Source organism: Poeciliopsis prolifica, unplaced genomic scaffold (genome assembly GCF_027474105.1).
Source record: "Poeciliopsis prolifica strain line A6 unplaced genomic scaffold, Auburn_PproV2 SCAFFOLD005, whole genome shotgun sequence".
Classification (NCBI taxonomy): domain Eukaryota; kingdom Metazoa; phylum Chordata; class Actinopteri; order Cyprinodontiformes; family Poeciliidae; genus Poeciliopsis; species Poeciliopsis prolifica.
The window spans coordinates 13,429,441-13,453,961 of NW_026562380.1; the positions used below are offsets into that span (position 1 = coordinate 13,429,441).

A 24,521-nucleotide genomic window follows, 5' to 3' on the forward strand; every position below is an offset into this window, starting at 1 on the left:
TAAATCCTATTTACTCAAACAACCCCCAAATAAAATCCAGTGCAACCAACTTCCTTTAGAAGACTAACATGGTGATAACATATGAAATTACTTTAAAAATTAGTAAAGTAAAAGTTGGTTAGGTTTAAGACAGGTTTAGATAATAAAATAATATTCATATTATTGTCTCAGATTGCAAAAGGCATGGTACACCAAGAAACCTAACAATACATGTGGATCAGAGAAGCAGCCAAAAGGCCTATGGTAACTCTGGAGGAGCTGCAGAGATCCCATCAGCTATTAGTGGAAGACTAAATGTGGCTTGTATGAAAGAATGACCTGGAAAGAGTCAATGCTGAAAGAAAGTCACAGGTAGTTCTGTTTGGTGATTGCAGGAAACCTTATAAAGGACATGCAGACATGCGGATCAAAATTTAACGTTTTGGCCTTTTTGGCGTTGACCCCACCAACCCCTAAATGCTGATCCTGGGACAAAACCTGTACGAGGATACAAAGGACTTCAGACTGTAGTTCAACTCCCAGCAGGGCGATAGAATCCCAATAAAATACACTGAAACGAGAAAATTAAGCATATGAAGTCTATAAATACAATTCACCGCAGGCCAATAAGATGTCTTTCCGTCCACCGAGTTGACACATCTATCAAATGATAAAACCTTCGTCTTTACAGGAAAGATTAAGTTCAGCTGGGAAATAGTAGAACCTTTCCTATGAGCCATGCAGGAAATTAATCAAGGAAATGGGGTTTTGGTGCACCTATATCACATCTAATCTATCCTTTGTCCACATGTAGCCGCCTCTGAGCCTCACCAATCGAGAGCAACACGCTGGTTTTATGAAAAGCCACTTGTTCTCTGCATAATTGGGGGGTCTGACTGCTGAGTTAAATGGGAGGCGGAGGAGGAGGGAGGGCCAAGTCTTGTTTGCCCATGTAAAGTGTGATTCAGATAATAGCATTCTCATCAAAGGCGGCAATTACATTCATTACACCGGAGCAAGGCGCGCCTGCAAGGAAATTAAGTGGTGAGAGGAAAGAAAAGCTTAATATATACCTCCTTTATCCTACCCACCCCACCTCTCAGTTCTTTTTCAAATTCTCCACGTGGAGCAGGAGACCTCAAGAAAAGAAACAGTCGCAGTCAAAGGAGAATAAATCTCCAAGCCTCCCCTTCACCCGTCTGCTTCCAAGAGGCTCCTGTCTGCTGTTACTATGGCTGCACTTGTCTGGGATTAAAAAGCTTTTGCAGAAGGGTGATCTCCGAGACAGCTTTCTACGCAAGCATAACAAATGGCACTGAGTCTCACAAAACTGCTAAAGACCTTCTTTAAATTAAATTCTAATTTCTTTCAGGGAAAGGAGGAGCAAATTAATTGTCCAGTGTCGTGTTAAACAACAAGAGGGCTTTAAATCAAGTGATTAAGGGGAAATAGGGAATCTTACCAGAAAGGCCTTTTAAATGTGAATCAGAGCAAGGGAATAACGCCTCTCAAAGGCAGGTGTTGTCCCTGGGTTGGTTCTACGTTGTATATTGTTATAATAACAATGATACATATATTAATTTGCTTAAATCATGTCAGCGTGTCAAAGTTTTACACCTAGGAGCAGGTTTTAGGAGGGGTTCCCTGTGCAGTAATCTGCAAAAACGCCTTTTGGGGATCCAAATAGATATTTTTTGAAAAATAAATTAATCTTTTGCAAGCAGGAGTGTACAGTGAAGCCGTTGTAGCACTATTACCTTGCAGGCAAGAAGGTCCTGAGTTTGAATCGCGGCCATGGCTCTCCTGAAGATCCACCCTCCTACAAACTGCAAACATAACTTTCAGGTTAAGTGTTGTATCTAAGCTTCCCCTAGGCATGAGTCCACATGTGTCCATATGTGTTGTATGCTGTCGATGGGTTTTCCAACAAAATCTACAAGCTCATGTTGCTGTGATATGTTTTAACCAAATTGAGGGTGTGTGGGGGTGAATTTACATGTATTTACACAACATACAAAACTCTTTCAGGTCACAAATGAGACATGATTTGCTGACCTCTCTTTTTTGTGAAAGAGCGTTTAGCACCCCAAAGTGGAAGACGCCCTGGGATTAGAGCCATAGCGTTCAAAAACCTCCACATTTTGCACAGTTCAATTTTGTGAGGGCATGACGCCTAAACTGGCTCGAGTCCAAGGACCCAAATCAAGCCTATCCCTTCTAAGAATTCCACATTACTGTGTAACGAGATGTGAGTTATGAAACTGCTTTCAATTTCAAACCTTTTGAAAACTTTTTAATAACTCCAAAGGCATATTTTATGTGGGGTGAGGGGAATTACATACCTGCACTGCAAAGAGTCACACACTGGATGCAATAAGAGCATAACCTGCTACCAGTCTCATTAGCGGAGCAGCTGCCCTTTAGTGGAACAGCTTAATGCATCTGGAATTGAACAAGTCATGAATGCAAAATTAAGTTTGACCCAACGCTCCCCTTTAGTATTTTTAGGTGCAATAAATCATTCCTTTAGTCAAGAGGGCACAATGATTTTGAAATCTCTGGAGATTCACACTTTTAAATGCGACCGAAGATTAGTGGCTCAATAATTTCTGCGGTGGGATTTAAAAAAACACCAAAAAACACAAAAAAACCCACAAAACTATTGAAACAAATTAGACCACTGTGATGGGGAGTGTGCTCTTTTGTCTTCTCGTGCCCACAAATCACCATGGCTGCTTGTAAATTATTCAGGAGGTTCAGGCCTCGGTAGAAACCTGAGCATAATTAAAATGCAATAAAATAACATTAGTGAGGACAGGCCGCTACAGGGTGATGTAACTGGCTCTTCTCGTGGCAGAGGCTCAACGGAGAAGGTCGGCTGGCCTTTTGGTTCCGCGGGTGCAAGAACCTTCCAGAATCTCGGGCAACGATGAGACGTTCAAGATCCAGTCTTTCATTAGTGGAATCTCAACTCATGTTGGCTTCTCAAAGTGTTAATTCAAGCAGAGCGGGCGAAGCCGTTTTCACTACTGGTGCGAGTGCGCCATCTGGTGTCCAAATTCTTTACTGTACCAGGAAGGATTGGGAACTACTTGAGCTTTCCAAAGAGTTGCTCAAATGGTAAAAAAAAAAAAAAAAAAAAAAAAAATCCTACTCATTTTACATAAGAATAACCTACTGTAAAGATCAGATGGTAGACAGGTAGATGGACCTAAAAATGAACTCCAAATGAGCAGCTCATATTGCAAAGTAAAGATGCCTGCAGGTTTGCATTACTGCTGTGACACGCGTTCTCAGTCGGTAGCAGTTGTTAAGGAGTAAAAGGATACAGTAGTCTCCATCTAATTGGCCGTTTATCATCTTCTCCTCGGTGGTTTTCCTACAAGTTTGACACAAATGGGGCAACATGATCTTCACTGTGCACTTAACTTGTTAATTATTGATTGTGATCAAATTTGAATGAATCTGTCAGAGGCCTCTGGACGTATTGCGATTGCCGTGCCTCATTTGACACTTGAGTATAATTACAAACTGTACATCTGAAAGTGAGTCATGTCTTATAGTACGTGGATGACAGGCTATCGGTTAATTTCATCAGCTAGTGACAAGAGATGGGTGCCTCCACTTATCTGTGAAAAATGACACTGGAGGTAATGAACAGAGGATACGGATCAGGAAATAATTACCTGTGTATATATTTCAATATAAAGAGGACACTTAACTGACATAAAGTAAGCAGGTCGTGCATAATTTTGCATATTAGTTGATCTTTTACACAGTTTGTCCTATCATAACTACAATCTTTACAGTATTTTAGTGAGACATGGTGAGTCTTTGGGTGACAGAGCACAAAAAAAACTAGATGAAAGATTTTAAAAGATAGATGTTTCACTCTTTTTATCAAAGTCAAAAACCCTATTTAATTAAACACTTCTTAGTAATATCCAGTGGAACCAAATCTGTAACTACGTCACCTAGGAGTAATTTAATCTGTGATGTTCTCTGATGCTTTTTACAGAATATTACTGAATGTAAAGTGCAGACCATCACTGAATGCAGAACTCTTTCTTGGTTGTCTTTCTCCTTATAGATCACCTTGGTGACTGGTGATACTACATTGAGAAACTCATTCTGTGAATATTTTCTTATGAGTTTGAACAGTCCAATATGTGGATGATGTAAAAACTATTTAAAATGTATAACCCAGATGTGTCAACATGGACCTAAGGTTGTCAAAGGTAGTGATATATGTCAAACACTGCACTGGACGGTAATACTGATGCCATATACAAATTAAAAATGAACAAAATGGTAGATGCTGCCATTTTATCTACTCGTCTAATTTATATTTCAATTTTTTTTCTAAGCTAGTATCTGTCGACCCAGCAGCCCTGCACCTGTTAACAAACTGTTTGCCTCTTTTGTGACACCAAGGTCAGAAGAAATAGCTTTTTCCATTGTCAACTCCTCTCCGCCATCAGAGCAATGAAGGGCTCGTATCTTTGCCTTTTGTGGTTCATGGGTTCTGTTGGTGTCTTTTGACCATGACTTAGGGTGCACCTCGACCAGTTGGCAGGCAGGGATGAGAGTTGTCTCCCCTAAGTCTAAGGCCTTGTTTCTTACATCGAGGTCAATCGCTTCCTCAAGTGGAGGTTTCATGTTTCTTGGTGTCCTGCTCACAAGTGAAGGTGGGGCAGAGCAGGAAATAAATAGATGGGTTGGCCCCACAGTAATGTGGATGCTGCTTTGATTTGTTGCCATGATTAAAGATCTGAGCCAAAAGACTCTTGATTTACAAGGTCTCTGGCAGAAAGCAGCAGAAATGATCTTCATTCATCTTAGGGTGAGTGGACTTGGCCTTACACTTGAGCAGACGAACACTGTGATCCACGAAGAGTTGAGTCTACTCTTAACTCTGAGTAGACTTTTTGATGGCGTGGAGCTCTTGCTCCACCCCATCTGCTAGGTGAACGCAGAACCATATCTTTCTTGGGATGATCTATTTCTTCTGGCCAGGTAACGCACTGATCTCACAGTGAGCTGGAGAGTGTTGTTGAGTTGAGGGCTGTATGTCCCACCAGACAAGCAGAAGACAATGGTTGGTGCTGGGCAACTGCAACAATGCTACTTGACCTTCAAAGACGAAAATGATCTATGCTACAAAAAATATGTGACGACACAACGGGCTTATAGAGTATGACTTTACCAGGGAAAGTGTCTGACATTCCCTAGTAAATTTTATGATGCATTTTTTTTTCAACATCTCTAGCGCAACTAAATCAAATGGGGTGACTCACACATCCTTCGCCAGTTTCCTATGATTTTTTTCTATGATATATATTACATTTTCTGCCACTTGTGAGATAACTTGCATCAATTTCAGAAAAACATAAAAGAACAAGTCTGTGAAAAGGACTAGATTGAATCTGCACATTTTAAAAAATTTCAAATAAATCAAAAATGCTGTCTTTTGGACCTTTTACTGAGTGCAAGAAAAGTATAAGAGACGAAAACAGTCGCTGACAAAATAAAAATAAATAAAAGAAAAAAATAGAATTTGCTGCCGCTACATTCCTGGTGGGAACCTTTGTTTAGATGTTGCGGTTTTAGGGGACGGTTTTTGCAGGCGCAACATGGACTTTAACAGGATAATTGTTTTGATTTAGCCCGCTAGCTTCCCTGGGAAATACTTGCTGTTGTTCTCACAATTGTGAGCGATGTAAGTGATTTTGGCATATAGGAACATTCTCCCTAATGTAAACTCTTGAGTCTTTGTCTTATTTTAGGTGGAATCTTTCAAACAAAAAGATGATTTTCACTAACGGAGCTAACATTAGCTAGCCGGCTAACACGGTTTCGGTAGCAAACATGACGATGATGGTGATGCTAACGATGATGAGGAGGAGCTGCGTGTAGAAAACACTGACCAGACATTGGATCGCGCTGATTTCCTGCTTGTCAATCATTGTTCTCCAGGGTTTTTCTGTCTTTGTGTCTGGCTAGCCAGTAAACAAGACTTAACACCATTTTTTTTTGTTTGTTTTGTTTTTATTATAAAGAAATCGTCGGGCTGTTTTTAATCTTTGGAGGTTGGTATGCTGTACAATTCAACTAGATGACATTAAATACAAATGTGGAGATTACAAAACAGCGATGTACATGTACCTGCCCAGATGTTTTGGTTATTTGTTGTTTGTTTTAATCGCGTCAGTGTTGTCCCGTTCCGGTTGTCCTCACTGATACGTGTCCAAATATGTGATGTTGTTAAGCAGTGAGTTGAACCTCCGTCACTTTCTTCCAATGGGGGAGGAAAAGCCGGACACGCTGGACTTTGTGAAGGATTTCCAGGAGTATCTCAGCCAGCAGACTCAACATGTCAACATGATCTCAGGCTCTGTGAGCGGGGTCAAGGAGGTGGACGAGCTGCCGGCAGGTGACGTATTTCTCATGTGTTTACATGTGTTGTTCAGTCTTGTGGCTTTATGGATGTCCCCAGCAAGCAGCAGGAATATACTTGGCAGTTTCAGCATCAATGTGTTCTAAATGTTAATCACCTTTATACGGTGGCTCAGAAGGTTCAACAAAATGCCAAAGCAACATAGCAACAGCAAAAAAAAAAAAAAAGCCACAAAGGAATTTAATACAGAAGTTAAGAAAAGCATGCTACTGTATCTGAACATAGATTGCATTGTGGCTTTTACATTTTGTAAAACCTTCTAGGCCACCATACAATTTAGTCAACATTGTGAGTCAACAAAACAACTATCTTTTACGTGTTACTCCCAAGAAATACTGAGTATTATTTATTTTTAGTTTGTTTCTTTTGAACATGAGAATATGTCTTGGTTCTGTTTAAGTGGTTATTTAATTTCCCTTTGGGATTATAATTTTTTTTTTATTTGATTTTATAATGCAGTTCTGTGTGCAGAGAACCTCAAATAAAGTATTTATATCCTTTTAACGTTTTCAAATCTCATTATTATGTTACAGCCAGAAACGTCAATGCATTTTACTGTGATTTAATGCTAAGCACCCTCACACAGTAGTGTGAAGAGCAATTCAGCTCAAATGATTTCAGAGATAATTTTTAAATCCCACAGGGAAATTAAATATCACTGTGATGTTGAGGAGTTTTTCTTTGTAAATTAACTCAAATGTGAGTCTCTGCTTTTATTCATACACCTTTTCTTTGAAACCACTAAACAAAATACAGTGCATTCTATTACCTTTAGGATTTGCAGGTTTTAATCAGTTGGTAAACCCATGTTTTACAAAGACATATCAAACAAAAAAATTTGTATGATGCTTCATTTAGTTTTTGTGCAACACATTTTGGTCGCAGAATGCAGCCAGAATGGCCTGGAACATCCTTCGGTGGACATATCCCTGGAGGACAGCTCAGGGATCCTGGTGGATGGTTTCGAGAGGACCTACGATGGAAAACTCAAGTGCCGCTACTGCAACTATGCCACAAGAGGAACAGCCCGACTCATTGAACACATCCGCATTCACACAGGTATGTTTTTAGAGTTCATTCCTCAAATCACAGTGATTTATGTGACATGAAAATATTTGCAGACAAATGTTGGTCCTTTGTTGCTATTCGCGTTTAGTTAAATGTTTTCTGACAAATAGGAGAGAAGCCTCACCGCTGCCACCTGTGCCCATTTGCCTCCGCCTATGAGCGCCACCTGGAAGCTCACATGCGCTCTCACACGGGTGAGAAGCCTTACAAATGTGAGCTCTGCTCGTTCCGCTGCAGCGACCGCAGCAACCTGTCGCATCACCGCCGCAGACGCCACAAACTCCTGCCAATGAAAGGTGCTCGCTCCCTGTCCCATAAGAAGATGCTGAGTGTCCTGCAGAAGAAGGCCAGCTCTCTTGCCTACGGTCGACGTCTCCTCATCAATTTCAGCCCCCCGTCGATGGTGGTGCACAAAGCTGACGGGGTGAATGACTTCTCCCACGAGCTGCCCCACTTGCGTCAAGAAACCTTCGATAACCAGAGCCGGGCGGCGGAGGACGGGCTCTCCTCTGACCCAAACCACCACCACCACCACCATGAGATGGTGATGGAAAACCCTCTGAACCAGTTGTCCACCCTGGCAGGCCAGCTGGCCAGCCTTCCACCAGAAGCCCAGGCCCAGACCCAGGCTCCAATGTCTCCAGGAGCAGAGTCCGTAGTTGACGAAAAGCCCTTCCTCATCCAGCAGCCGCACCCCGCCACCGCTCCTGTTGCCGTCACGGCCAGCATGACTCGCGCCGCGTCCTCTTCCCCGATCACCCCAGAGCCCCGCGCCCCTCCACACAGTAACTGCAGTCCCACAGGTGGACCGTGCAGCGAGCACAGCGGGCGCACCAGCACCCCGAGCATATCCAACAGCCAGCCCAGCACCCCGGCCCCGGGCCAGTCCGCCCCCGTTCAGGACCCCCACATGCTGCATCACTGCCAACACTGTGATATCTACTTCCCCGACAACATCCTCTACACCATCCACATGGGGTGCCACGGCTACGAGAACCCATTCCAGTGCAACATCTGTGGCCACAAGTGCAAAAGCAAGTATGACTTTGCCTGCCACTTTGCTCGGGGGCAGCACAAGTGATCGAAGAACAGGAAAAAAAACTCTTGAGAACTATTTTAGCACACCACTTGTTTTTACTTACTAGGAATTTTATTTATTGGTCTTTTCACTTGGCCTGTATGTAGCATAGGCTTTTAAAGTTATACTTGCACAGGGCAACGTTGGCATTCAGAACATAATCTTTTAGGCATACCTAATGGTGCCCCGTTCTAGTGTATCACAAAGGAATAGTCAGTGTTTTTGACATGTCAAGAATTTATTTGCGGTGGTGGTAGAAGTCATATGTATTCTGGATCCATTTCCCTATATGGTTTATTTACTTGGAATGCACTGGATTTGACTCAAATATACATATATGGATGTTTTTTTTTCCCTAAATATTGAATCAGTTTTCTATGTTGAATTTTAAACAAACAAAGTTTTAATTAATTTGTGGACAGAAAATTACATCAAGTTGAAAGTCACCTGTGTTTATTAGAGCAACATGAGTTTTCCAGCTTATATTTTTAAATTTGCTCTCAACACCTTTTCTTTTTTTGGAAAAGCTCAGTGCCCATCAGAGGTTTACATGCACTCTGCTTTGTATGTATCAATGTCTTTGATTTTGGGTGTTTAATGATTCATTTGAACTCTTCTCCAAAACGGATTTATTGTAAAACTTAAAACCTTAGTGAACTTCAGAAACACAAGTTGGGTGTACACTGTTACATTTACTGTCTCATATATAAACACACTCCAAATAATATGTATTTTAATGTCCTTTACTGGATTTCTGGTTTGAATGCTGCTTTAAAAGATTGTCCACAAATTTAGAGTTGAGCTTTTACCTTTGGACATCTATCCAGAAGAAACATGTTTTAGAGATTCCAAAACCATTTTTTATGGAGTATTTAAGATTATCATATTGTTGAAATAACAACAATTTGTCAAAATTTTAAGTGTCTGAGCTAAGTCAGCATTGCCGATAGCTCCTGTCTCAGCCAGTTTGAAATTTGCTTAAAGATAAATTAACTTTTGTAATTCAGAAAGAAAATTGTCAATTTTTCAGCCAGGACTGGACCAAAAGAAAGCATGGCCATGACTGCAAAAAGTGCATCAACTTGCTGCAGCATATTCATCACATTTTGACATTATTTGTATTAGAAAACACTACAGTACACTAAAACCTTTTTTTTTTTTATTTACTGTCATTTTGTAATCATTCCACCTTGAGGAAAACAAAACTGTTCAGCTAAACCATTAACTGCCTTAGAAACAATTTGAGGTTGATGCCTGTGTTTAGTGCTTGTAAACATCTGACTTGGCACTGAACAAATCGGCCGATCCGGTTTTATATTTTTTACATCGTTGACAGAACCACAAAAATAAATTCTCAACACACCCAAAGTAACTTTACTCATTTCTCAGATATTTACTGTTGGCCTTATTGAAGCCTTGTTGAAATTATTTCTGTGCTTGGTGCATTACTACAATTTCTTTGCAGTGCCTGACATTGTCACCTTTTTTGTGTCAAAAGTTTGAGACGACTGTCATTTGACAATACTATTTCCTGTTCTTATTATAGCAGCTTGACCCAGAACCTTATGGATAACAGAAGAGTCAGTTGTTGCAGTTTGATTGTGGTTGCCGTGATTGTATTTCTCAACATTTTACTGGCCAAAATTTCTTCTCCATGAATGCTGCTAACTAACCTAAGAGTTTATGCCAGCTCTGTCTGGAACAAGAAAGTGGCATCAGCAGTGAAACCTGGCCAAAGCTTGGAGAAGATGGCTTTTGGTCAGGAAGTGTTTTAAGGTTCCTCCATCATGATGCCGTGATTAACTTGTTCCTTTTAAGTTGTTAATAATTATTTTTTCTCCATCATGTTATTGTCTTGACTATTTTGACAGTGTATGACGTCCTTTTGTAACAAGTGTCTCCGTATTTAAATACAAAATCAAACTTGTGTCTCATACGAACACTGTTTCAGGATTGCCACGTAGCACGATCTAGCCTTTGGTAGTTCTCAATGAAATCGTTCATTAAATATAAGTATCCCAGTGCTTTTTACATTGAATATTTATTGAGTATTATATTCTGAATGGTTGGATAGATGTTCCATGTAAAACAAAAAAAATGTTTAACTGTGTTGGCTGTAAGACTTCAGCAAGGTTGTCCTTTGTCTTGGGAACTGTTGTCTGTTGCTTACCGACACAAGTAGAGGGTGTAGTTGCTGTTTTTAGAAGCACCGCCTTGTTATTGTTCCCAAACTTAATGGAGACATTCAGTAAAAGGCTGCCTTATGTTCTCTGTCTGTCGTAGATTCATGAATGTCAAACTTATGACCATCTCCCTGAGCTGAGATGTCAGAAGAGTTTCTTGTGATATGGATTACTAATTTATAAGTAAAGTGTTTTCTAACTGACTTGAACTTTGCCTCGTTTTTTGGCTGATTGGGGGTTTTCCTTATTTTTTTTTTTTTTTTTTGTCTTTTTCCAGAATGGGTGCTGAAAGTCTGTTTGAACAAACGAGGGACGTTTATAGGATTTTGGAAGTGAAGGTCTGACCGGTTGTCAAATCTTGGGGTCAGGAGGAGCGGTGCGTCAGATATCGCACTTTTCAAGATAAAAATCACAAAGTCCTTCTCGAAACAAAATGGCAAACACAATACAAATTTAAGCAAAAGCTGAATTAGAAAAAGCTTAGTTTTTAGCTGGCCTTTAAAGGAAGCCACAGATTCTGCTGATCTAACAGTCAGAGGTAGGAAGTTGGTGAGTATAGAGTCTGTGTTGTGATGTTCTGCTTGTATGTTAAGATGGACTGTAAGAGATGAATAAAATAATGGTAGGTTCATCTGAAGTATTTACGACATGATGAAGAAGAAGCAAAGCTAAAAAGTTAAGATTGAAATATACTATACATTTCTGCTGTCAGCTATGGGCTTGAGGAAAGAATCATTGACAGATAATTAAGTTTTGCGCATCAAAACAAGTCAACAAGGTTCCAGCGTCTTACCAGGATCCCTCCTGAGTGTCTTGGAGTTTGAGAACTTTCCACTCAGAGGAGACCTTGCAGCAGGCTCACAACTCACAAGAAGTCTCCATATTTTCTCATCTAGAAACATCTTAGATTTGGCCAGAAAGAGCAGGAAGGGGATATCTGGGTTCCTGTTATAGCTTTTACTACGGCAAATCAAATTTGGATAAAGGAAAGATGATGAATGTTGCATTTTTAATTTGTTTTTTACTGAAAGAAAATTCACTTTAGTTAAGAGCTTGACTCAATGAGGCACAAAGCTTTTCTTTCAATAATGCATTTAATCAGATAATGAGAGAGAAAGACAAGAAAGTTTGAGTAGAATCAAGGATTTCATTTAAAGGAATACAGAAGTGATTGGATGAGGTTTTCGCAGAAACAACTTAAGCCTCGTTCTGCTCTTCAGGCTCTTTCTTCTCTTCTTCAGCTTCTGCCAAATAGAAAAATGCTCAACTTTAATTTTTTTCTCATCAAGTCCCAACATTTCTTTGGGCTTCTGTTGGTATTCTAGGCACTGCATGGAATCAATTGTGATACATTCTTACTTTTGAGCTGAATGGGACCCATGACCAGAGTTTGGCTCTCGTGTTTGGGCTCCAGCTCCCGGGCCCTACGCCTGCTGCATCCACGGCGGCAGCGGGAGTTGCTCTCCGAGCTGGGACAGATCAGGACTTTGCACTGGAGGTACACAGACTCTGTGCCTCGCAGGAACATGAAGGCCTTGAATGTGAAACGGGCCCTGTACCAGCTGCCAGAAGAGATGGGGCGATACGTGCTGTCAACAGTACACCTGGAAGTAAAAACAGAAAAAAAAATCTCTTTTTAGCAAAAACACAAAAGCAGAAAGAGGCAACTTTAGTGAGCTGCATGTTGTTGTTTTACCCGTTTCGCACTAAGTAATAAGGTCTGGTTTCGAAATCAAAGGGCGATGGGGCGGCCACGCAGGTGTCCAGGAATAGGACAAGGTTACTGTCATGCCTACTCAAGTCCACTTGAACATACAAGTCCTGGTTGAGAGCAACCTGATATGGGACATTAGTTACCTGAACAGAAGACAGCGAAATATCAGCATCGTACCGTTTCCAAAAGAAACTTCCCACGGTCTCATCTTCATGGCCAAACATTACCTTATAGGAGAAGCTGCTGGACGTGTAGAAAGCCATGCTGGTGTTGTAATGCCCTGAACCAGCAATGCTGCTGTTACCCCCGTTTCCCACAACAAACATAATCTGGGACATGGAATCCTCCTCCATGGTGCAGTTGACGTTCATCTTCAGGTAAGACTGACGCACAATCTCTCCTTGCGACGAGGGAAATCCGCGGATGTTGTTGGTGTACACAACTCTGCCGCTGTTGAACTGTTTATTGAGGAAGGTTTTGGGACATGAGAATCTGGTCTCTCGAGAATTGGCGAACTTTAAAGAACAATGCTGGAAAATGATCAAATAGTATTCATATTTTTCGAGAATGCTGTGAGTCGCTTACGTGTTTGACGGTTCCACAAGCGTAGAGAGGGAAACTGAAGGTCACCTCGTAGCTGGAAATCTGTGGTTTGCAGTTTTCATCGTCCAGGTACAAACTGTGTCCGTCGTAGCCCAGAGAGTTCAGGTAGGCTCGGTTGATAACGATGTTCATGTTGTCTGAGGAACAGTCAACACGACCTGAAAGAGAAATATGTTCAGTATTTAATAAACAAATAGATAATTGTTCCCTAAAATTCCATAGGAAAGTAACCATGCTTCTTTTTGCACGGTGGGTCACAAACATTTATGCATGTTTTTGGAATCTTATGTGGTCGACCAAAGGGGTCCAAACATTTGTGACGGGCCAAAAATTTAGTCCTGTGACACAAAAACTGAATTTTTATTAAGAACACGTAAACTATTTTACTGTAACATTTATTCCCTTTAACTTATTTAGCAATAAGCTAAAGTATTTCATTTGCTGGAGCTGGATACCAATGGTTTGGTAGCAATCATTTGAATTACCAAAAATTAAACTTCAGTCTCCTGCTGACTCTTGAGTCCACCAACCGGATAGTTTGCAATTAAATATTAGTACATTTATTCATAACTCCTGGTGAAACAACTTTTTCTGGTGTGACTGATGTTGAAAAGAAAGGTCCTCAGAATAAAAATGTAAATCCTGACTTGACCAGTTCAACAATTGCCTCACGTAGAATTTACAACTAAAATATATAAACATGGAAACCCAGGCGTACCGGAGCTGGGCTTCAGAGAGCTCATGAACTCAGCTCTGAATCCCCGGCCAACCACAGAGCCGTCTGTCCGGAAGATCACTGTCATGTAGTTGGAGGAGGAGTAGAAAGTGCTCAGAGTGTTGTTGCACACTTTCCCCAAATATGGTGAGTAAGTGTACGGTCCATCGTAGATAGAAATGTAGTCACAGTTGCAACAGTTCTCCAATCTGTTTGTAGAAGCGGCAAGAAAATGTGAACACGTTTTGAAAAAGATTTGTAGAAATGAAAAACCAAATCCTACAATATTTTCCATTCTTGAAACATGACTGGATTTGACTGTTTCTACTCACTGCAGGTAAGAAAATGCCAAGAAGATCCTTTGGTCGTATGCAGCTCTGAGCTGCCACACACAGTAGGAGTTGTCGTTGTAGTAGTCGGGGTGGTTGGGGCTTGAAATGGTACCAGAGCCAAACAGGGAGCCTCCGCATGGCCCTGATTGAGGAGAATAAGATCTCATTGATGTTTCTTTTTTATTATTATTTATTAGGATAGTTTTACATTTGCGGTGAGTCAGAATGATGTAAAAAGACTGTATTAAATTAATATTTAATCACAATTCTTCAAAATTTTGTATTATCTTTACCTATCTCCTCCAGAAACGAGTTCTATTATTGTGTTCAACATGTCCCTTTAAAATAGATCTAGAGAAAACACGTTTTACCTGTGGTGGGGACTTCAGGGGAGGTTCCACAATAAGCTGCATAAATCAGAAAATAAATCGTTTTTTTGTTTTTTTTTTTCCTCATATTTTTCACAACAGACTTAGCATAATCAAAGCATGTCTCATGATGAATGCAGATCCAGTTGATGTTGACAAATTTGTGCTTACAGTAGTAGTCATGACAGCAGTTTCCATTCCACTGGCAGGAACTGGAGCAGGAGCAGCTTCCAATGTTGTATCCACAGTTGTATCGACAAGAAGGTTGAGCTGTTGAACAGGTCAGAGAGAAAGTGAGCAAGTAATTCACAAATGTTGTATCTGCAAGTTTCTCCCAACCTTCAGTGGATGCAGAGACCTGCAAAAATATTCATGTCTTTCATTTTTTACACAAAACGTTGAAGGGATAAAATACTTTCAAAGTGAAAAGTAGAGGTGTCTGCTTTACAAATCGTTGCCATGTTCACTGATTGTAATGTTTAAAAAATTGGAGGGAATGTATTCATTTTCTTCTTTTAAAGGCTCTGATGTTGTCTTACATGAGGTGGGTTCGGGATAGATGGTTGTGGGTGAGGATCCACAGTATGCTGCAAGAGAAAGAATGAAATTGGACAAACTTTTTGCAGCAGAGTTTAGACGAGCTTTTTTGAACACTGTCAACCAACAACCTGTTGAGGTTGCACTCACAGTAGTAGTCATGACAGCAGTTTCCATTCCACTGGCAGGAACTGGAGCAGGAGCAGCTTCCCATGTTGTATCCACAGTTGTATCGACAAGAAGGTTGAGCTGTTGAACAAGTCAGAGAGAAAGTGAGCAAGTAAATGTATCTGCAAGTTTCTCCCAACCTTCAGTGCATACATAGACCTACAAAAATATTCACATCTTCAACTTGTAACACAAAACGTTCAAGGGATAAAATACTTTTAAAAGGAACAGTAGAGGTGTCTGCATCCCTAATCTTTGCCATTTATTGTAATGTCTAAAAAAATGAATGTTTAAAAAATTGGAGGAAATGTATTCATTTTATTCTGTTAAAGGCGCTGATGTTGTCTTACGTGAGGTGGGTTCAGGATAGCTGGTTGTGGGTGAGGATCCACAGTATGCTGCAAGAGAAAGAATGAAATTGCACAATTTTTTGCAGCAATGTTTTGATGAGCTTTTATGAGCACTATCAACTAACAACCTGTTGAGGTTGCACTCACAGTAGTAGTCATGACAGCAGTTTCCATTCCACTGGCAGGAACTGGAGCAGGAGCAGCTTCCCATGTTGTATCCACAGTTGTATCGACAAGAAGGTTGAGCTGTTGAACAGGTCAGAGAGAAAGTGAGCAAGTAATTCACAAATGTATCTGCAAGTTTCTTCCAACCTTCAGTGCATACAGAGAGCTACAAAAATATTCATGTCTTCAACTTTTTACACATTATTTTCATGCTAAACCCAGAAAGATCTATTGGTTTAGTTAGAATTTTGGGGAAAGGTAAATGATAACATTCAATTTGATTAATGGAAAGTAAAATGCATTTGTTTTCCACCTTAAGTGGTAAACATCTTTAAGAAGTTCAGCTACAGTTTTAAGTCTTCGATGTTTGTGTCTCTGTACATGTAGAGGTTTGAATGTCTTTGTGAGTTTATCTCTTTGCAACTATTGTAAATATATATAGAAAGCGTGTAAAAACAACTTTTTTGCATGTTGTTCAGGAAAGTGAATGGACAGATTTAGTTTTTATTTTGTGGAAAATAATTAGATATCCTCAACTTTATATTTTTCTATGCTATGCAATCAAAATAAAATACAAGGTTGCAGTTATTATGTGACAAAATGTAAAGAAAAGTTTAAGGAGTATAAATTCTTTTAAAAGAAACTGCTTGTTTTTTGTTTGTCTATTAATCGTAATTTTTAATAAATCTGTTAAATTCTATTAAAATCTCTGAGGATGTTGTCTTACATGTCACAGGATAAGTGGTGCTGTAGATGTATCCACATTGTGCTGCAAATAAAAAAAAAGGAAAAATTGCACAAACTTTTTGCAGCAGTGTTTAGACAAGCTTTTATGAGCACTATCAACCAACAACCTGTTGAGGTTGCACTCACAGTAGAAGTCATGACAGCAGTTTCCATTCCACTGGCAGGAACTGGAGCAGGAGCAGCTTCCCATGTTGTATCCACAGTTGTATCGACAAGAAGGTTGAGCTGTTGAACAAGTCAGAGAGAAAGTGAGCAAGTAATTCACAAATATATTTGCAAGTTTCTTCCAACCTTCAGTGGATGCAGAGACCTACAAAAATATTCATGTCTTCAACTTTTTACACATTATTTTCATGTTAAACCCACAAAAATGTATTGGTAGAACTTTTGGACAGGTAAATATTAGCTTTTATTTTGTTTAACAAAAAGGAAAATCCAACCTGATTTGTAAACATCTTTCAGAAGTGCAGTCACATCTGCAGCTCTCTGTACATGTAGATGTCTCTACATGTCTCTTGGTACATGCAAAGGCTTGAACGTCTTGGTGAGTTTACCGTTTTGCAACTATTGTAATTATATGTAAAAAGAGTGTAACAGGTTCTTATTTGCACGTTGTTCAGGAAAGTGAATGGACGCATTTAATTTTTATTTTGTGAAAAGTAATTAGATATCCTCAACTTTATATTTTTCTATGCTATACGATCAAAATAAAATACATCCAGGTTGCAGTTATAATGTGACAAAATGTAAAGAAAAGGTGAAAGGAATTATGCTTTGCTTGATTTTGTTATGTCCATTCATCGTAATCTCTAATAAATTTGTTAAATTCTATTAAAGGCTCTGATGATGCTGTCTTACATGTGGTGGGATAGGGATAGGGTGATGTGTTGGAGGATCCACAGCGTGCTGCAAAAAAAAGAAAGTCACTGAAAATGAATTGTCGTTACAATTAGACTCCATTTTACCAATAATTTACTGTATAGAAATGTGGGAGTTTCCTCAAAAATAATTTGGCTTGAAAAATTAATGAACAGTTGTAATTTTTATTTATGAAAGGCAAAACTCCCCACAAATCTATTTTGTGAGAATGCATCACTGCTTACTTGCATAGTCTGCACAGCAAGTCCCTCTGTATTCACAGTCATATTGGCAAGAGCAATTTCCAACCTGGTAGCCACAGTTGTACTTACAGGAACCTTCAGCTTTAGAAAACAAACAAGAGTTTTTGTTAAAATGACATGATTTGTTTTTATTTCTTTAACCACAGAGACCTACCTACGACTTTGTAGCTTGCAAGAAATCCTTGCCCGGTGACACTAGAATCACTGCTAAAGTGGATGGTTAAGTATCTGCCAGTGGAGTGGTAGACAAAGGAATTTGCGCTGCAGAGTTGTCTCACCCTTCTGCTATTGGTATCATAGCCATCATAGATGTCAAACCAGTCAAAACTACACTCAGCGCTGAGACCAAACAGACAGTATGGCAAATTAAAAATAAAGCAAATCCAGTTAAAAATTGCTACAATCTTGCATATACAGAGTATTCACTTACCGTAAATTAACCAGCTCCAAACGAATACTATGACCAGATAAACTGGGCCTAATGTACCATGTACATTTTGCATTGTTTGGATAATTAGACGGATAGTTGGGGCTTTGAAAAGTGCCATTGTTGTTGTAAAGGTAGCCATCGCAGTTGATTCCTAGAAAAAATAGAAATAATGAAACCAACAGTGGAAATATTTTTAATCTAAGTAATCTGAACCTTGTAACCTGTGTAATCCATTGGTGTAGTGGTCTGAAGGAAATCTGGAGGATTTTAAAGCATTTTGTGTTAGTTGAGATAAAAAACAATCTGAAAATATTTTGTTTGGATTTACACTAAATGGTGCTCAATTACCTTCCGTTGTCCACCAACCTGGAAGATTTGAAAACATTTTGAGTTAGTTGAAGTAAGGTTAATAATCCCCAAAATAATATTGCTTGGATTTACTCATTTTTTAAGGTATGCAAATTTCTTAACAGAAGTAGGAACTGATGTTCTATATGTTTAAGGTTATTGAATTAAACAGAATGGTACCTTGCACTCCTTGCGTGATGAGCACACTGCAGAGAAACACGAGAGCTCTCATGGTGAATTTGTTTCCAAAACTCTCCATCTGCTTCATCTCCTGATCTCTGCTGCTTATATGCTTAACAACTGACTGATTACTGCACCCATAAAGCTTCTGACGTCACCAAAATGTTGGAGTGAAATATCACCCAGTAACACATACGTATGAGAAACACACAGTTGACTAAATGTAATAAATGATGATTGATGTGTGGTTTATAAACCCTTAAAAATGAGCAGATGATAGTCATAAATTAGCAACAGTGAATAAGAATGGAAATACCATTTCTAGCATAAATGTCTAAAGGGATAAAAATATATTAAATGAATTATAGACAGCTTAAAAGCGGATTTATATGGACCCTAATACGCTTTATTTAGATACAGTCTGATGATAACACATTTACATATTTGAAGGTATTTATCTGACTTAGATATGTTCTTTCATAGTTTCCAAACATTTTGTTTGGAAACAGTAATATCTCACCCAAGCAGTTAATTCATTAATAAGATTTCAACACCTTGTTGTCAGTTTCAGAGGAAGTAAAAAGAAAATCAAAGAATTCTTCATTTTTTTATTTCTTTTTGTGATGCCTGTACTCATTATATCAGTCAGTAGCCAGCAGACAGGATGATGTTTCACTTCTTTATGGGGAAATAAAACTGGCCTTGTTGAATCAGGTGCAGGTTTTCCACCAAACTCTGGTGATGACGTCTCTAACAGCACAATATAGCTTAGCTTTGTGTAACAAAGTACAAAGCGGAACACATGGCCATTATTAACTTTCTTCCCAGGACTTTCGCAAAATGGTAAAACAATGATCTGCTTCTACAATGTTTGTACGTTGCAACAAACTCTTCCTTGGAAACTTTATTGTCCTAAATGTACTTGTATTAACTAAAAGTATATGACACAGGCTGAAGCTGTAATGTTTCACAAGAATATGAAGCATAACGCAGCCAGTCCAAAACATTAAAAACCACAGATGAGAACAACACCTACCAGAAAGGAAACCTTGATTCATCACAACCTCAATCATTATTTTTCATAATGGAAACAAAAACATGGCCATGTTTAAGGAAATCTGGTTCGTTTTCACTTTTGGTCATTGTTTGGTCAACACTTTGACGTTAATATGACTTGTCGACTCGTTTGCTTGACCCCTGTGCTGAGGAAAATCACCACAATCTTTCCGGAAATAAACATTTCTTCTGTATGCCAACTTTTCAGTCGGGGAATATGAGGAAGAGAAAGAAAATACACACAAGATCAGAGGTTTTTAAACTTCCTGCTGTACTTTTATGGAAGTCAAGCTTTTCTTTACCCCCTTCCTCTATTTCCCCTTTTTGTCAAAACACACCATTAATCTATAGCAGTTGTTCATCAGAACAAGGCGAACTGTGACTCAGTAAAGCCCCTGACTCAGTTTATCTTGAGTTAATGAGTAACCACTGCTACTGACCAGCTGGACTTAAGTAAAGGAGCAGAGGTCTGGGATCCTCATTCTGAACCTCACTCAGTCACTGCAGACACACAAGGTAAGAGTCAGTTTTGACGTTTTGAGATGAACTAAAGAAGCGCATTGGAAAGCTGAAAAATTACGGGAAATCTTTGCATTTACAAATGTCAACTTGGTAACAGAGTTTCATTTGATGGTGCAGTTCAAAATAAACAGTCAGAACCACATTTTAAAGAATTGCTAAAATTCAGCAGTCTGTTTTCTATTAAAGAAGAATTTCTGTCACCTTTGGGACAGACGATAAAGATCATCTGTCGTTATTTTGACAGAAGTCACTGCAGCTCAGGAGTTTTCTCAATAATATACAAACATTTAGTCGCCGGATGTATTGATCAGAAACCAAGGCCGTGGACTGTGCTGCATAACAGGTCATATGTTTGCTTAAATCCCACGAATCCATCAGTCCACACATACAAATTTTATTCTGGCTGGATAGTTTACCACTCTTTTTTTTGTAAGAACTGTAAGGATGTTTTAAATTGGTTGTCTTCCTGACATGGATACAGATTTTAAGGTCAGTCAACACATTTTAACAGGGTTAAGATTGGGGCATTTGGACGGTCATCCTGAACCCTACTGTCAACTTCACTCATCCACAAAGTTGGATTTTTGTCTTTTAACAACAGGTTTCTTATAGTCAAAGGATGAGAAGTGGAGAACACGCTGGGGAGGTTTTCTGTCTGAAAATGTGCATCACTTTCAATCACTTTCATTACTCTAAACGTTTTTGAGAACACTGCAGACAGTCTGAAAGCTCTAACACAAAAAGTCCGAGGATGTGTGTGTGGGTGTGTGTGGGTGTGTGGGTGTGTGCGTGTGTGTGTGTGTGTGTGTGTGTGTGTGTGTGTGTGTGTGTGTGTGTGTGTGTGTGTGTGTGTGTGTGTGTGTGTGTGTGTGCGTGTGTGCGTGTGTGTGTGTGTGTGTGTGTGGGTGTGTGGGTGGGTGTGTGTGTGTGGGGTGGGGGGGTGCATATTATCTCTGCCTGCAATCAGCGAGCCACTCTTGCCAGCTGACCTCACAGAGAACCAAAACCAGAGTCAACCTGATTAGTGATGAAAGTTGTTTTTATGATCCTGTGGCCGTCAGAGATAACCTCAAACCTCAATGTTCTGAGACGGTGGTTCATGAAATAAAAACAATAAGTTACTTGTAAAACTGAATAATGTATCTTTGTTTACCCACAGAGAGAAAATCATCTTAGCAACAAAAGGTAAAATGCAGAAGCTACAACCACTTCTTCTAGCGGCCCTGGTGTGTTACTGGATCTCCGGAAGCCAAACCAACCGCGTCTACATTCACCCCTTCCACCTGTTTGCGGTTGACAATGTCAGCTGTGAGACTCTGCAAGGCTCAGCTGTGAAGCCTCTCGAAACCGTCACAGTGGAGCCCCTTGATGTTGAAGTTTTGACCCCTGACAGCAGGGACCGGTCAAGTCTGGATGCACAGAAGCAGAACACGCCAGAGAGGACGCCAGTCCTGGTTGGCCTGCTGAATCCTTTGGGTCTGAGGATGTACCAGGCCCTCAGCAGAAAACGGAACAACACCCTCTTCTCTCCGGTCAACACTTTTGGCTCACTTGTTGCCTTCTACCTCGGAGCTTCTAAGAAGACGGCACGCTCTTTTCAGGTGCATGCCTTCGATTAGCTTGTTATTGGTAGTGTTTGAGCTCTACTTTGATTTTATTTATGGAAAGCGTAACTTAATGCCCCTGCCATCCCAAATGTTCATCCTTTGCTCATAATCTTTTGTTTTTATTCTAGGAGTTTCTAGGCCTTAGTAGCGGTACCGACAGAGAGGACTGTGTATCTTTAGTAGACGGACATAAGATCCTCAGTACACTGCAAGACATTAACTCTCTGGTGGACAATGGGTCTAGATATGAAATCACCAGTCTGGTCTGGGCCTTTGTACGAAGCGACGCTCAGCTATGTAGAGACTTTATTCAGGGAACACAAGACTTCTCAGACAAATCGTTTATCCGAGGCGTGGACTTCTCGAAGCATGAGGAGGCGGAAACTCTGGTGAACAGCTTTGTGGAGAAAACGTCGCACGGGAAAGTGACGAATGTCTTCAAAGACCTGAACCCAAGCAACAACTTTCTCTTCATCTCATCCTTCAGCTTCAAAGGCATGAGCTCTGGCTTACCGAATCAATGACAGGAACAACTGAAGAATCAAGCCTGACTTTGCTCTCTGCTTGTCTCTGTTTAGGCGACTGGATGACAGCTTTCCAACCAGATAAGATCTCCATGGAAGAGTTTCATGTGGACGAAACAACAAAAGTAACGACTTCAACAATGACACGCACTAATAACTACCACTACATGAATGACAAGGTAAAGCTTTCTTCTATTGTTTCTTTCCTTACATCCATGGCCCAGTAGTACATCAGATCAGATTTTGACTCCTCTGTTGCTTGTTTTATTGAAGGTGAATAGGTGCACTGTCGTGAAGCTGCCTCTCAGTAAACAGACCCACATATTGCTCATTCTTCCTCACGAAGGAACGACTCTCGGTCACACAGAGAACAAACTGCTCACCAACCTGATGGGAGGCTGGCACAAGAACCTCCAGGAAGGGTGAGAGAAGGTTTTCGTAATGAGAGTTATCAATTAATCCCTCCACAGTCAATCGGACAGACTGGAAATATTTCTGCCACACACATCAGCAGTTCACAATATTTGGAATATAAATGTAAACAAATATTCTATTTTCACCAGTCCTTTCCATTTCCAATGACAATGACAATGACAATGTAATGACATGTAATTGTGCCGTTTGTCATGTAAACATGTAGAGCATACTTAGCCTCAGTGTGTCAAACAGAAAACATTTTCTGGATGATACAGAAAGAATAAGAAGATTCCCATTTTGGTTTTAGGCATTTCAATTTTTCTCCTTTTTGGTTCTCAGTTTGTTGGAGCTGTCCCTCCCTAAGTTCTCCCTGTCTTCTCTGATTGACATCCACGACCTGCTGACCACCATGAATCGCACTCTTGGGCTCACGCTCTTGGGCTCCCAGGCCGAGTTCAGCCGGCTCAGCAACACCAGCCCTTTCTCCACAGACAAGGCAAACCAGATGAACTGATCTTGTGGTCACTTAAAAAAAAAAACAACCTCTGAATCGATTGTGTCATTAACAGCTTTTTATTTTTTTTCTTCTGTCAGGCCATGAACAACGTGATGTTTGAGATGTCCGGGGAAGCAGCAGAACCTCAGGCCAGGACTACAGAGGCAGGCGCCGCTCTGAGGCTGTCCATCAACAGACCGTTCTTGTTCGCCGTTATAGAGGAGCGTTACGAATCCATCCTGCTGCTGGGAAAGATCACCAACCCTACCCTCTAAAGCTGTTTGATGCTGAACAGATGAGCAGACCATCAAAGTGCTGCTGCGTGCGTCTGAAAGAAATGACCAGACAGCATAGACAAGAGATGAAGCTACAACTTTGTCTCTTTTAGTGTTAAAACAGTGTGATGGTTTCTCAAGGTTAGCAGCACACAGAATGTTACTGGAATAACTGGAGGTCTCATTGTAGTATTTATGGATAGACTTCTTTACAGTAAACTAGTTTAAAACTTCCCTACCTTTTTTTTTTAAATATTTACTTTTATGACGTTCTCTACAAAACCTTTCAGTAGGCTTGGTAAAGTAGTCTATTTGAAATGAATAAGTTCTTATAATATTGTAATTAAGAGTTTATTTTTGCTTGCCTGTGATTGTATAAATAAAACATTCCAGAGAAATGGGTAATGTGTAGATGCTTTTTGAAACGGGAAGAATAAAATAAAATGCCATTCATCGCCTTATTTTCAAATGTTTTTAATCCTCTCAATTATGGATAGTTGTGAGGATTTTATTTTAGTTTATTTTTTATTATGTTATTATGACGAACAGCTGTAAACCCAAGGTTTGCTTGTGTAGCTCATACGATGGATGTTTTGTTGCCATCACGGGATGGCAACAAGAGCTCAGCTGCTCACCTCAACTTCCTGCTGAAGGACAAAGTTACATGTTCCCAACTATGCAGAATAAAAGAGCAAGGAAAAAAAGCAGTTTCAAAATGAGACATCAGTTACGTATGATGTTAGGTACTTTCCACTCCTGCCATTTAAATTCAAATGATTTGATCAGCTGAGACAAAATTGGGCTTTTCTGTAAAATATTCTGAGAAGGTCTGGTGTAAAAATTCTCCATTCCCACTGGTGAGCACTGGAGAGGACGTATGATGCTGCGGGCGTGATTCTCTTTCAGTTGCAATGGAGGGTTTGATTGGGTGCATCGCCTCATGAAGAGCTTCAAATTTTGACTTTTTTAACAAATATTTTTGCAGTTTCTGCCAGAAAACTGAAAACAGCTGGATCTGGGTTTCTGACCTTAAGCATGACCGAATTACCAGAAAAACTGTTACTGAGTCTTAAAAAAAAAT

The 24,521-nt window shown here is 40.0% G+C and overlaps 3 protein-coding genes across 8 annotated transcripts; 2 read left to right on the forward strand and 1 right to left on the reverse strand.

The window, feature by feature from the left end:
* Positions 1-5,601: 5,601 nt before the first annotated feature.
* On the forward strand, positions 5,602-10,974 carry ikzf5 (IKAROS family zinc finger 5). Of its 4 annotated transcripts, XM_055030213.1 has the most exons (5): positions 5,602-5,698; positions 6,039-6,068; positions 6,252-6,412; positions 7,322-7,495; positions 7,615-10,974. In XM_055030213.1, the coding sequence occupies exons 3-5, from the start codon at positions 6,280-6,282 to the stop codon at positions 8,583-8,585; spliced, it is 1,278 nt and encodes a 425-aa protein (XP_054886188.1). In that variant the 5' UTR covers positions 5,602-5,698; positions 6,039-6,068; positions 6,252-6,279; the 3' UTR covers positions 8,586-10,974. The 4 variants fall into 4 exon arrangements, with proteins under 4 accessions (XP_054886188.1, XP_054886187.1, XP_054886186.1 ...); XM_055030212.1 differs by having other exon boundaries at positions 5,602-6,068; XM_055030211.1 differs by lacking the exon at positions 6,039-6,068.
* An 866-nt stretch (positions 10,975-11,840) lies between these two features.
* LOC129359860 (deleted in malignant brain tumors 1 protein-like) lies at positions 11,841-18,618 on the reverse strand. Of its 3 annotated transcripts, XM_055029789.1 has the most exons (22): positions 18,544-18,618; positions 18,364-18,381; positions 18,237-18,272; positions 18,016-18,166; positions 17,740-17,924; positions 17,568-17,666; positions 17,323-17,370; positions 16,591-16,689; positions 16,445-16,486; positions 15,700-15,798; positions 15,553-15,600; positions 15,185-15,283; positions 15,037-15,084; positions 14,669-14,767; positions 14,501-14,536; positions 14,130-14,271; positions 13,801-14,006; positions 13,065-13,240; positions 12,707-12,937; positions 12,462-12,622; positions 12,125-12,369; positions 11,841-12,009 (listed from the first exon to the last, which is right to left on the reverse strand). In XM_055029789.1, exons 1-22 carry the CDS (start codon positions 18,593-18,595, stop codon positions 11,963-11,965), a joined length of 2,367 nt encoding a protein of 788 aa, XP_054885764.1. In that variant the 5' UTR covers positions 18,596-18,618; the 3' UTR covers positions 11,841-11,962. The 3 variants fall into 3 exon arrangements, with proteins under 3 accessions (XP_054885764.1, XP_054885765.1, XP_054885767.1); XM_055029790.1 differs by lacking the exons at positions 16,445-16,486; positions 16,591-16,689; XM_055029792.1 differs by lacking the exons at positions 15,700-15,798; positions 16,445-16,486.
* A 1,443-nt stretch (positions 18,619-20,061) lies between these two features.
* Positions 20,062-23,901, forward strand: agt (angiotensinogen). The gene is made up of 7 exons (XM_055029793.1): positions 20,062-20,115; positions 21,281-21,722; positions 21,857-22,223; positions 22,307-22,431; positions 22,526-22,674; positions 23,009-23,165; positions 23,264-23,901. The coding sequence occupies exons 2-7, from the start codon at positions 21,312-21,314 to the stop codon at positions 23,438-23,440; spliced, it is 1,386 nt and encodes a 461-aa protein (XP_054885768.1). The 5' UTR covers positions 20,062-20,115; positions 21,281-21,311; the 3' UTR covers positions 23,441-23,901.
* Positions 23,902-24,521: the final 620 nt, after the last annotated feature.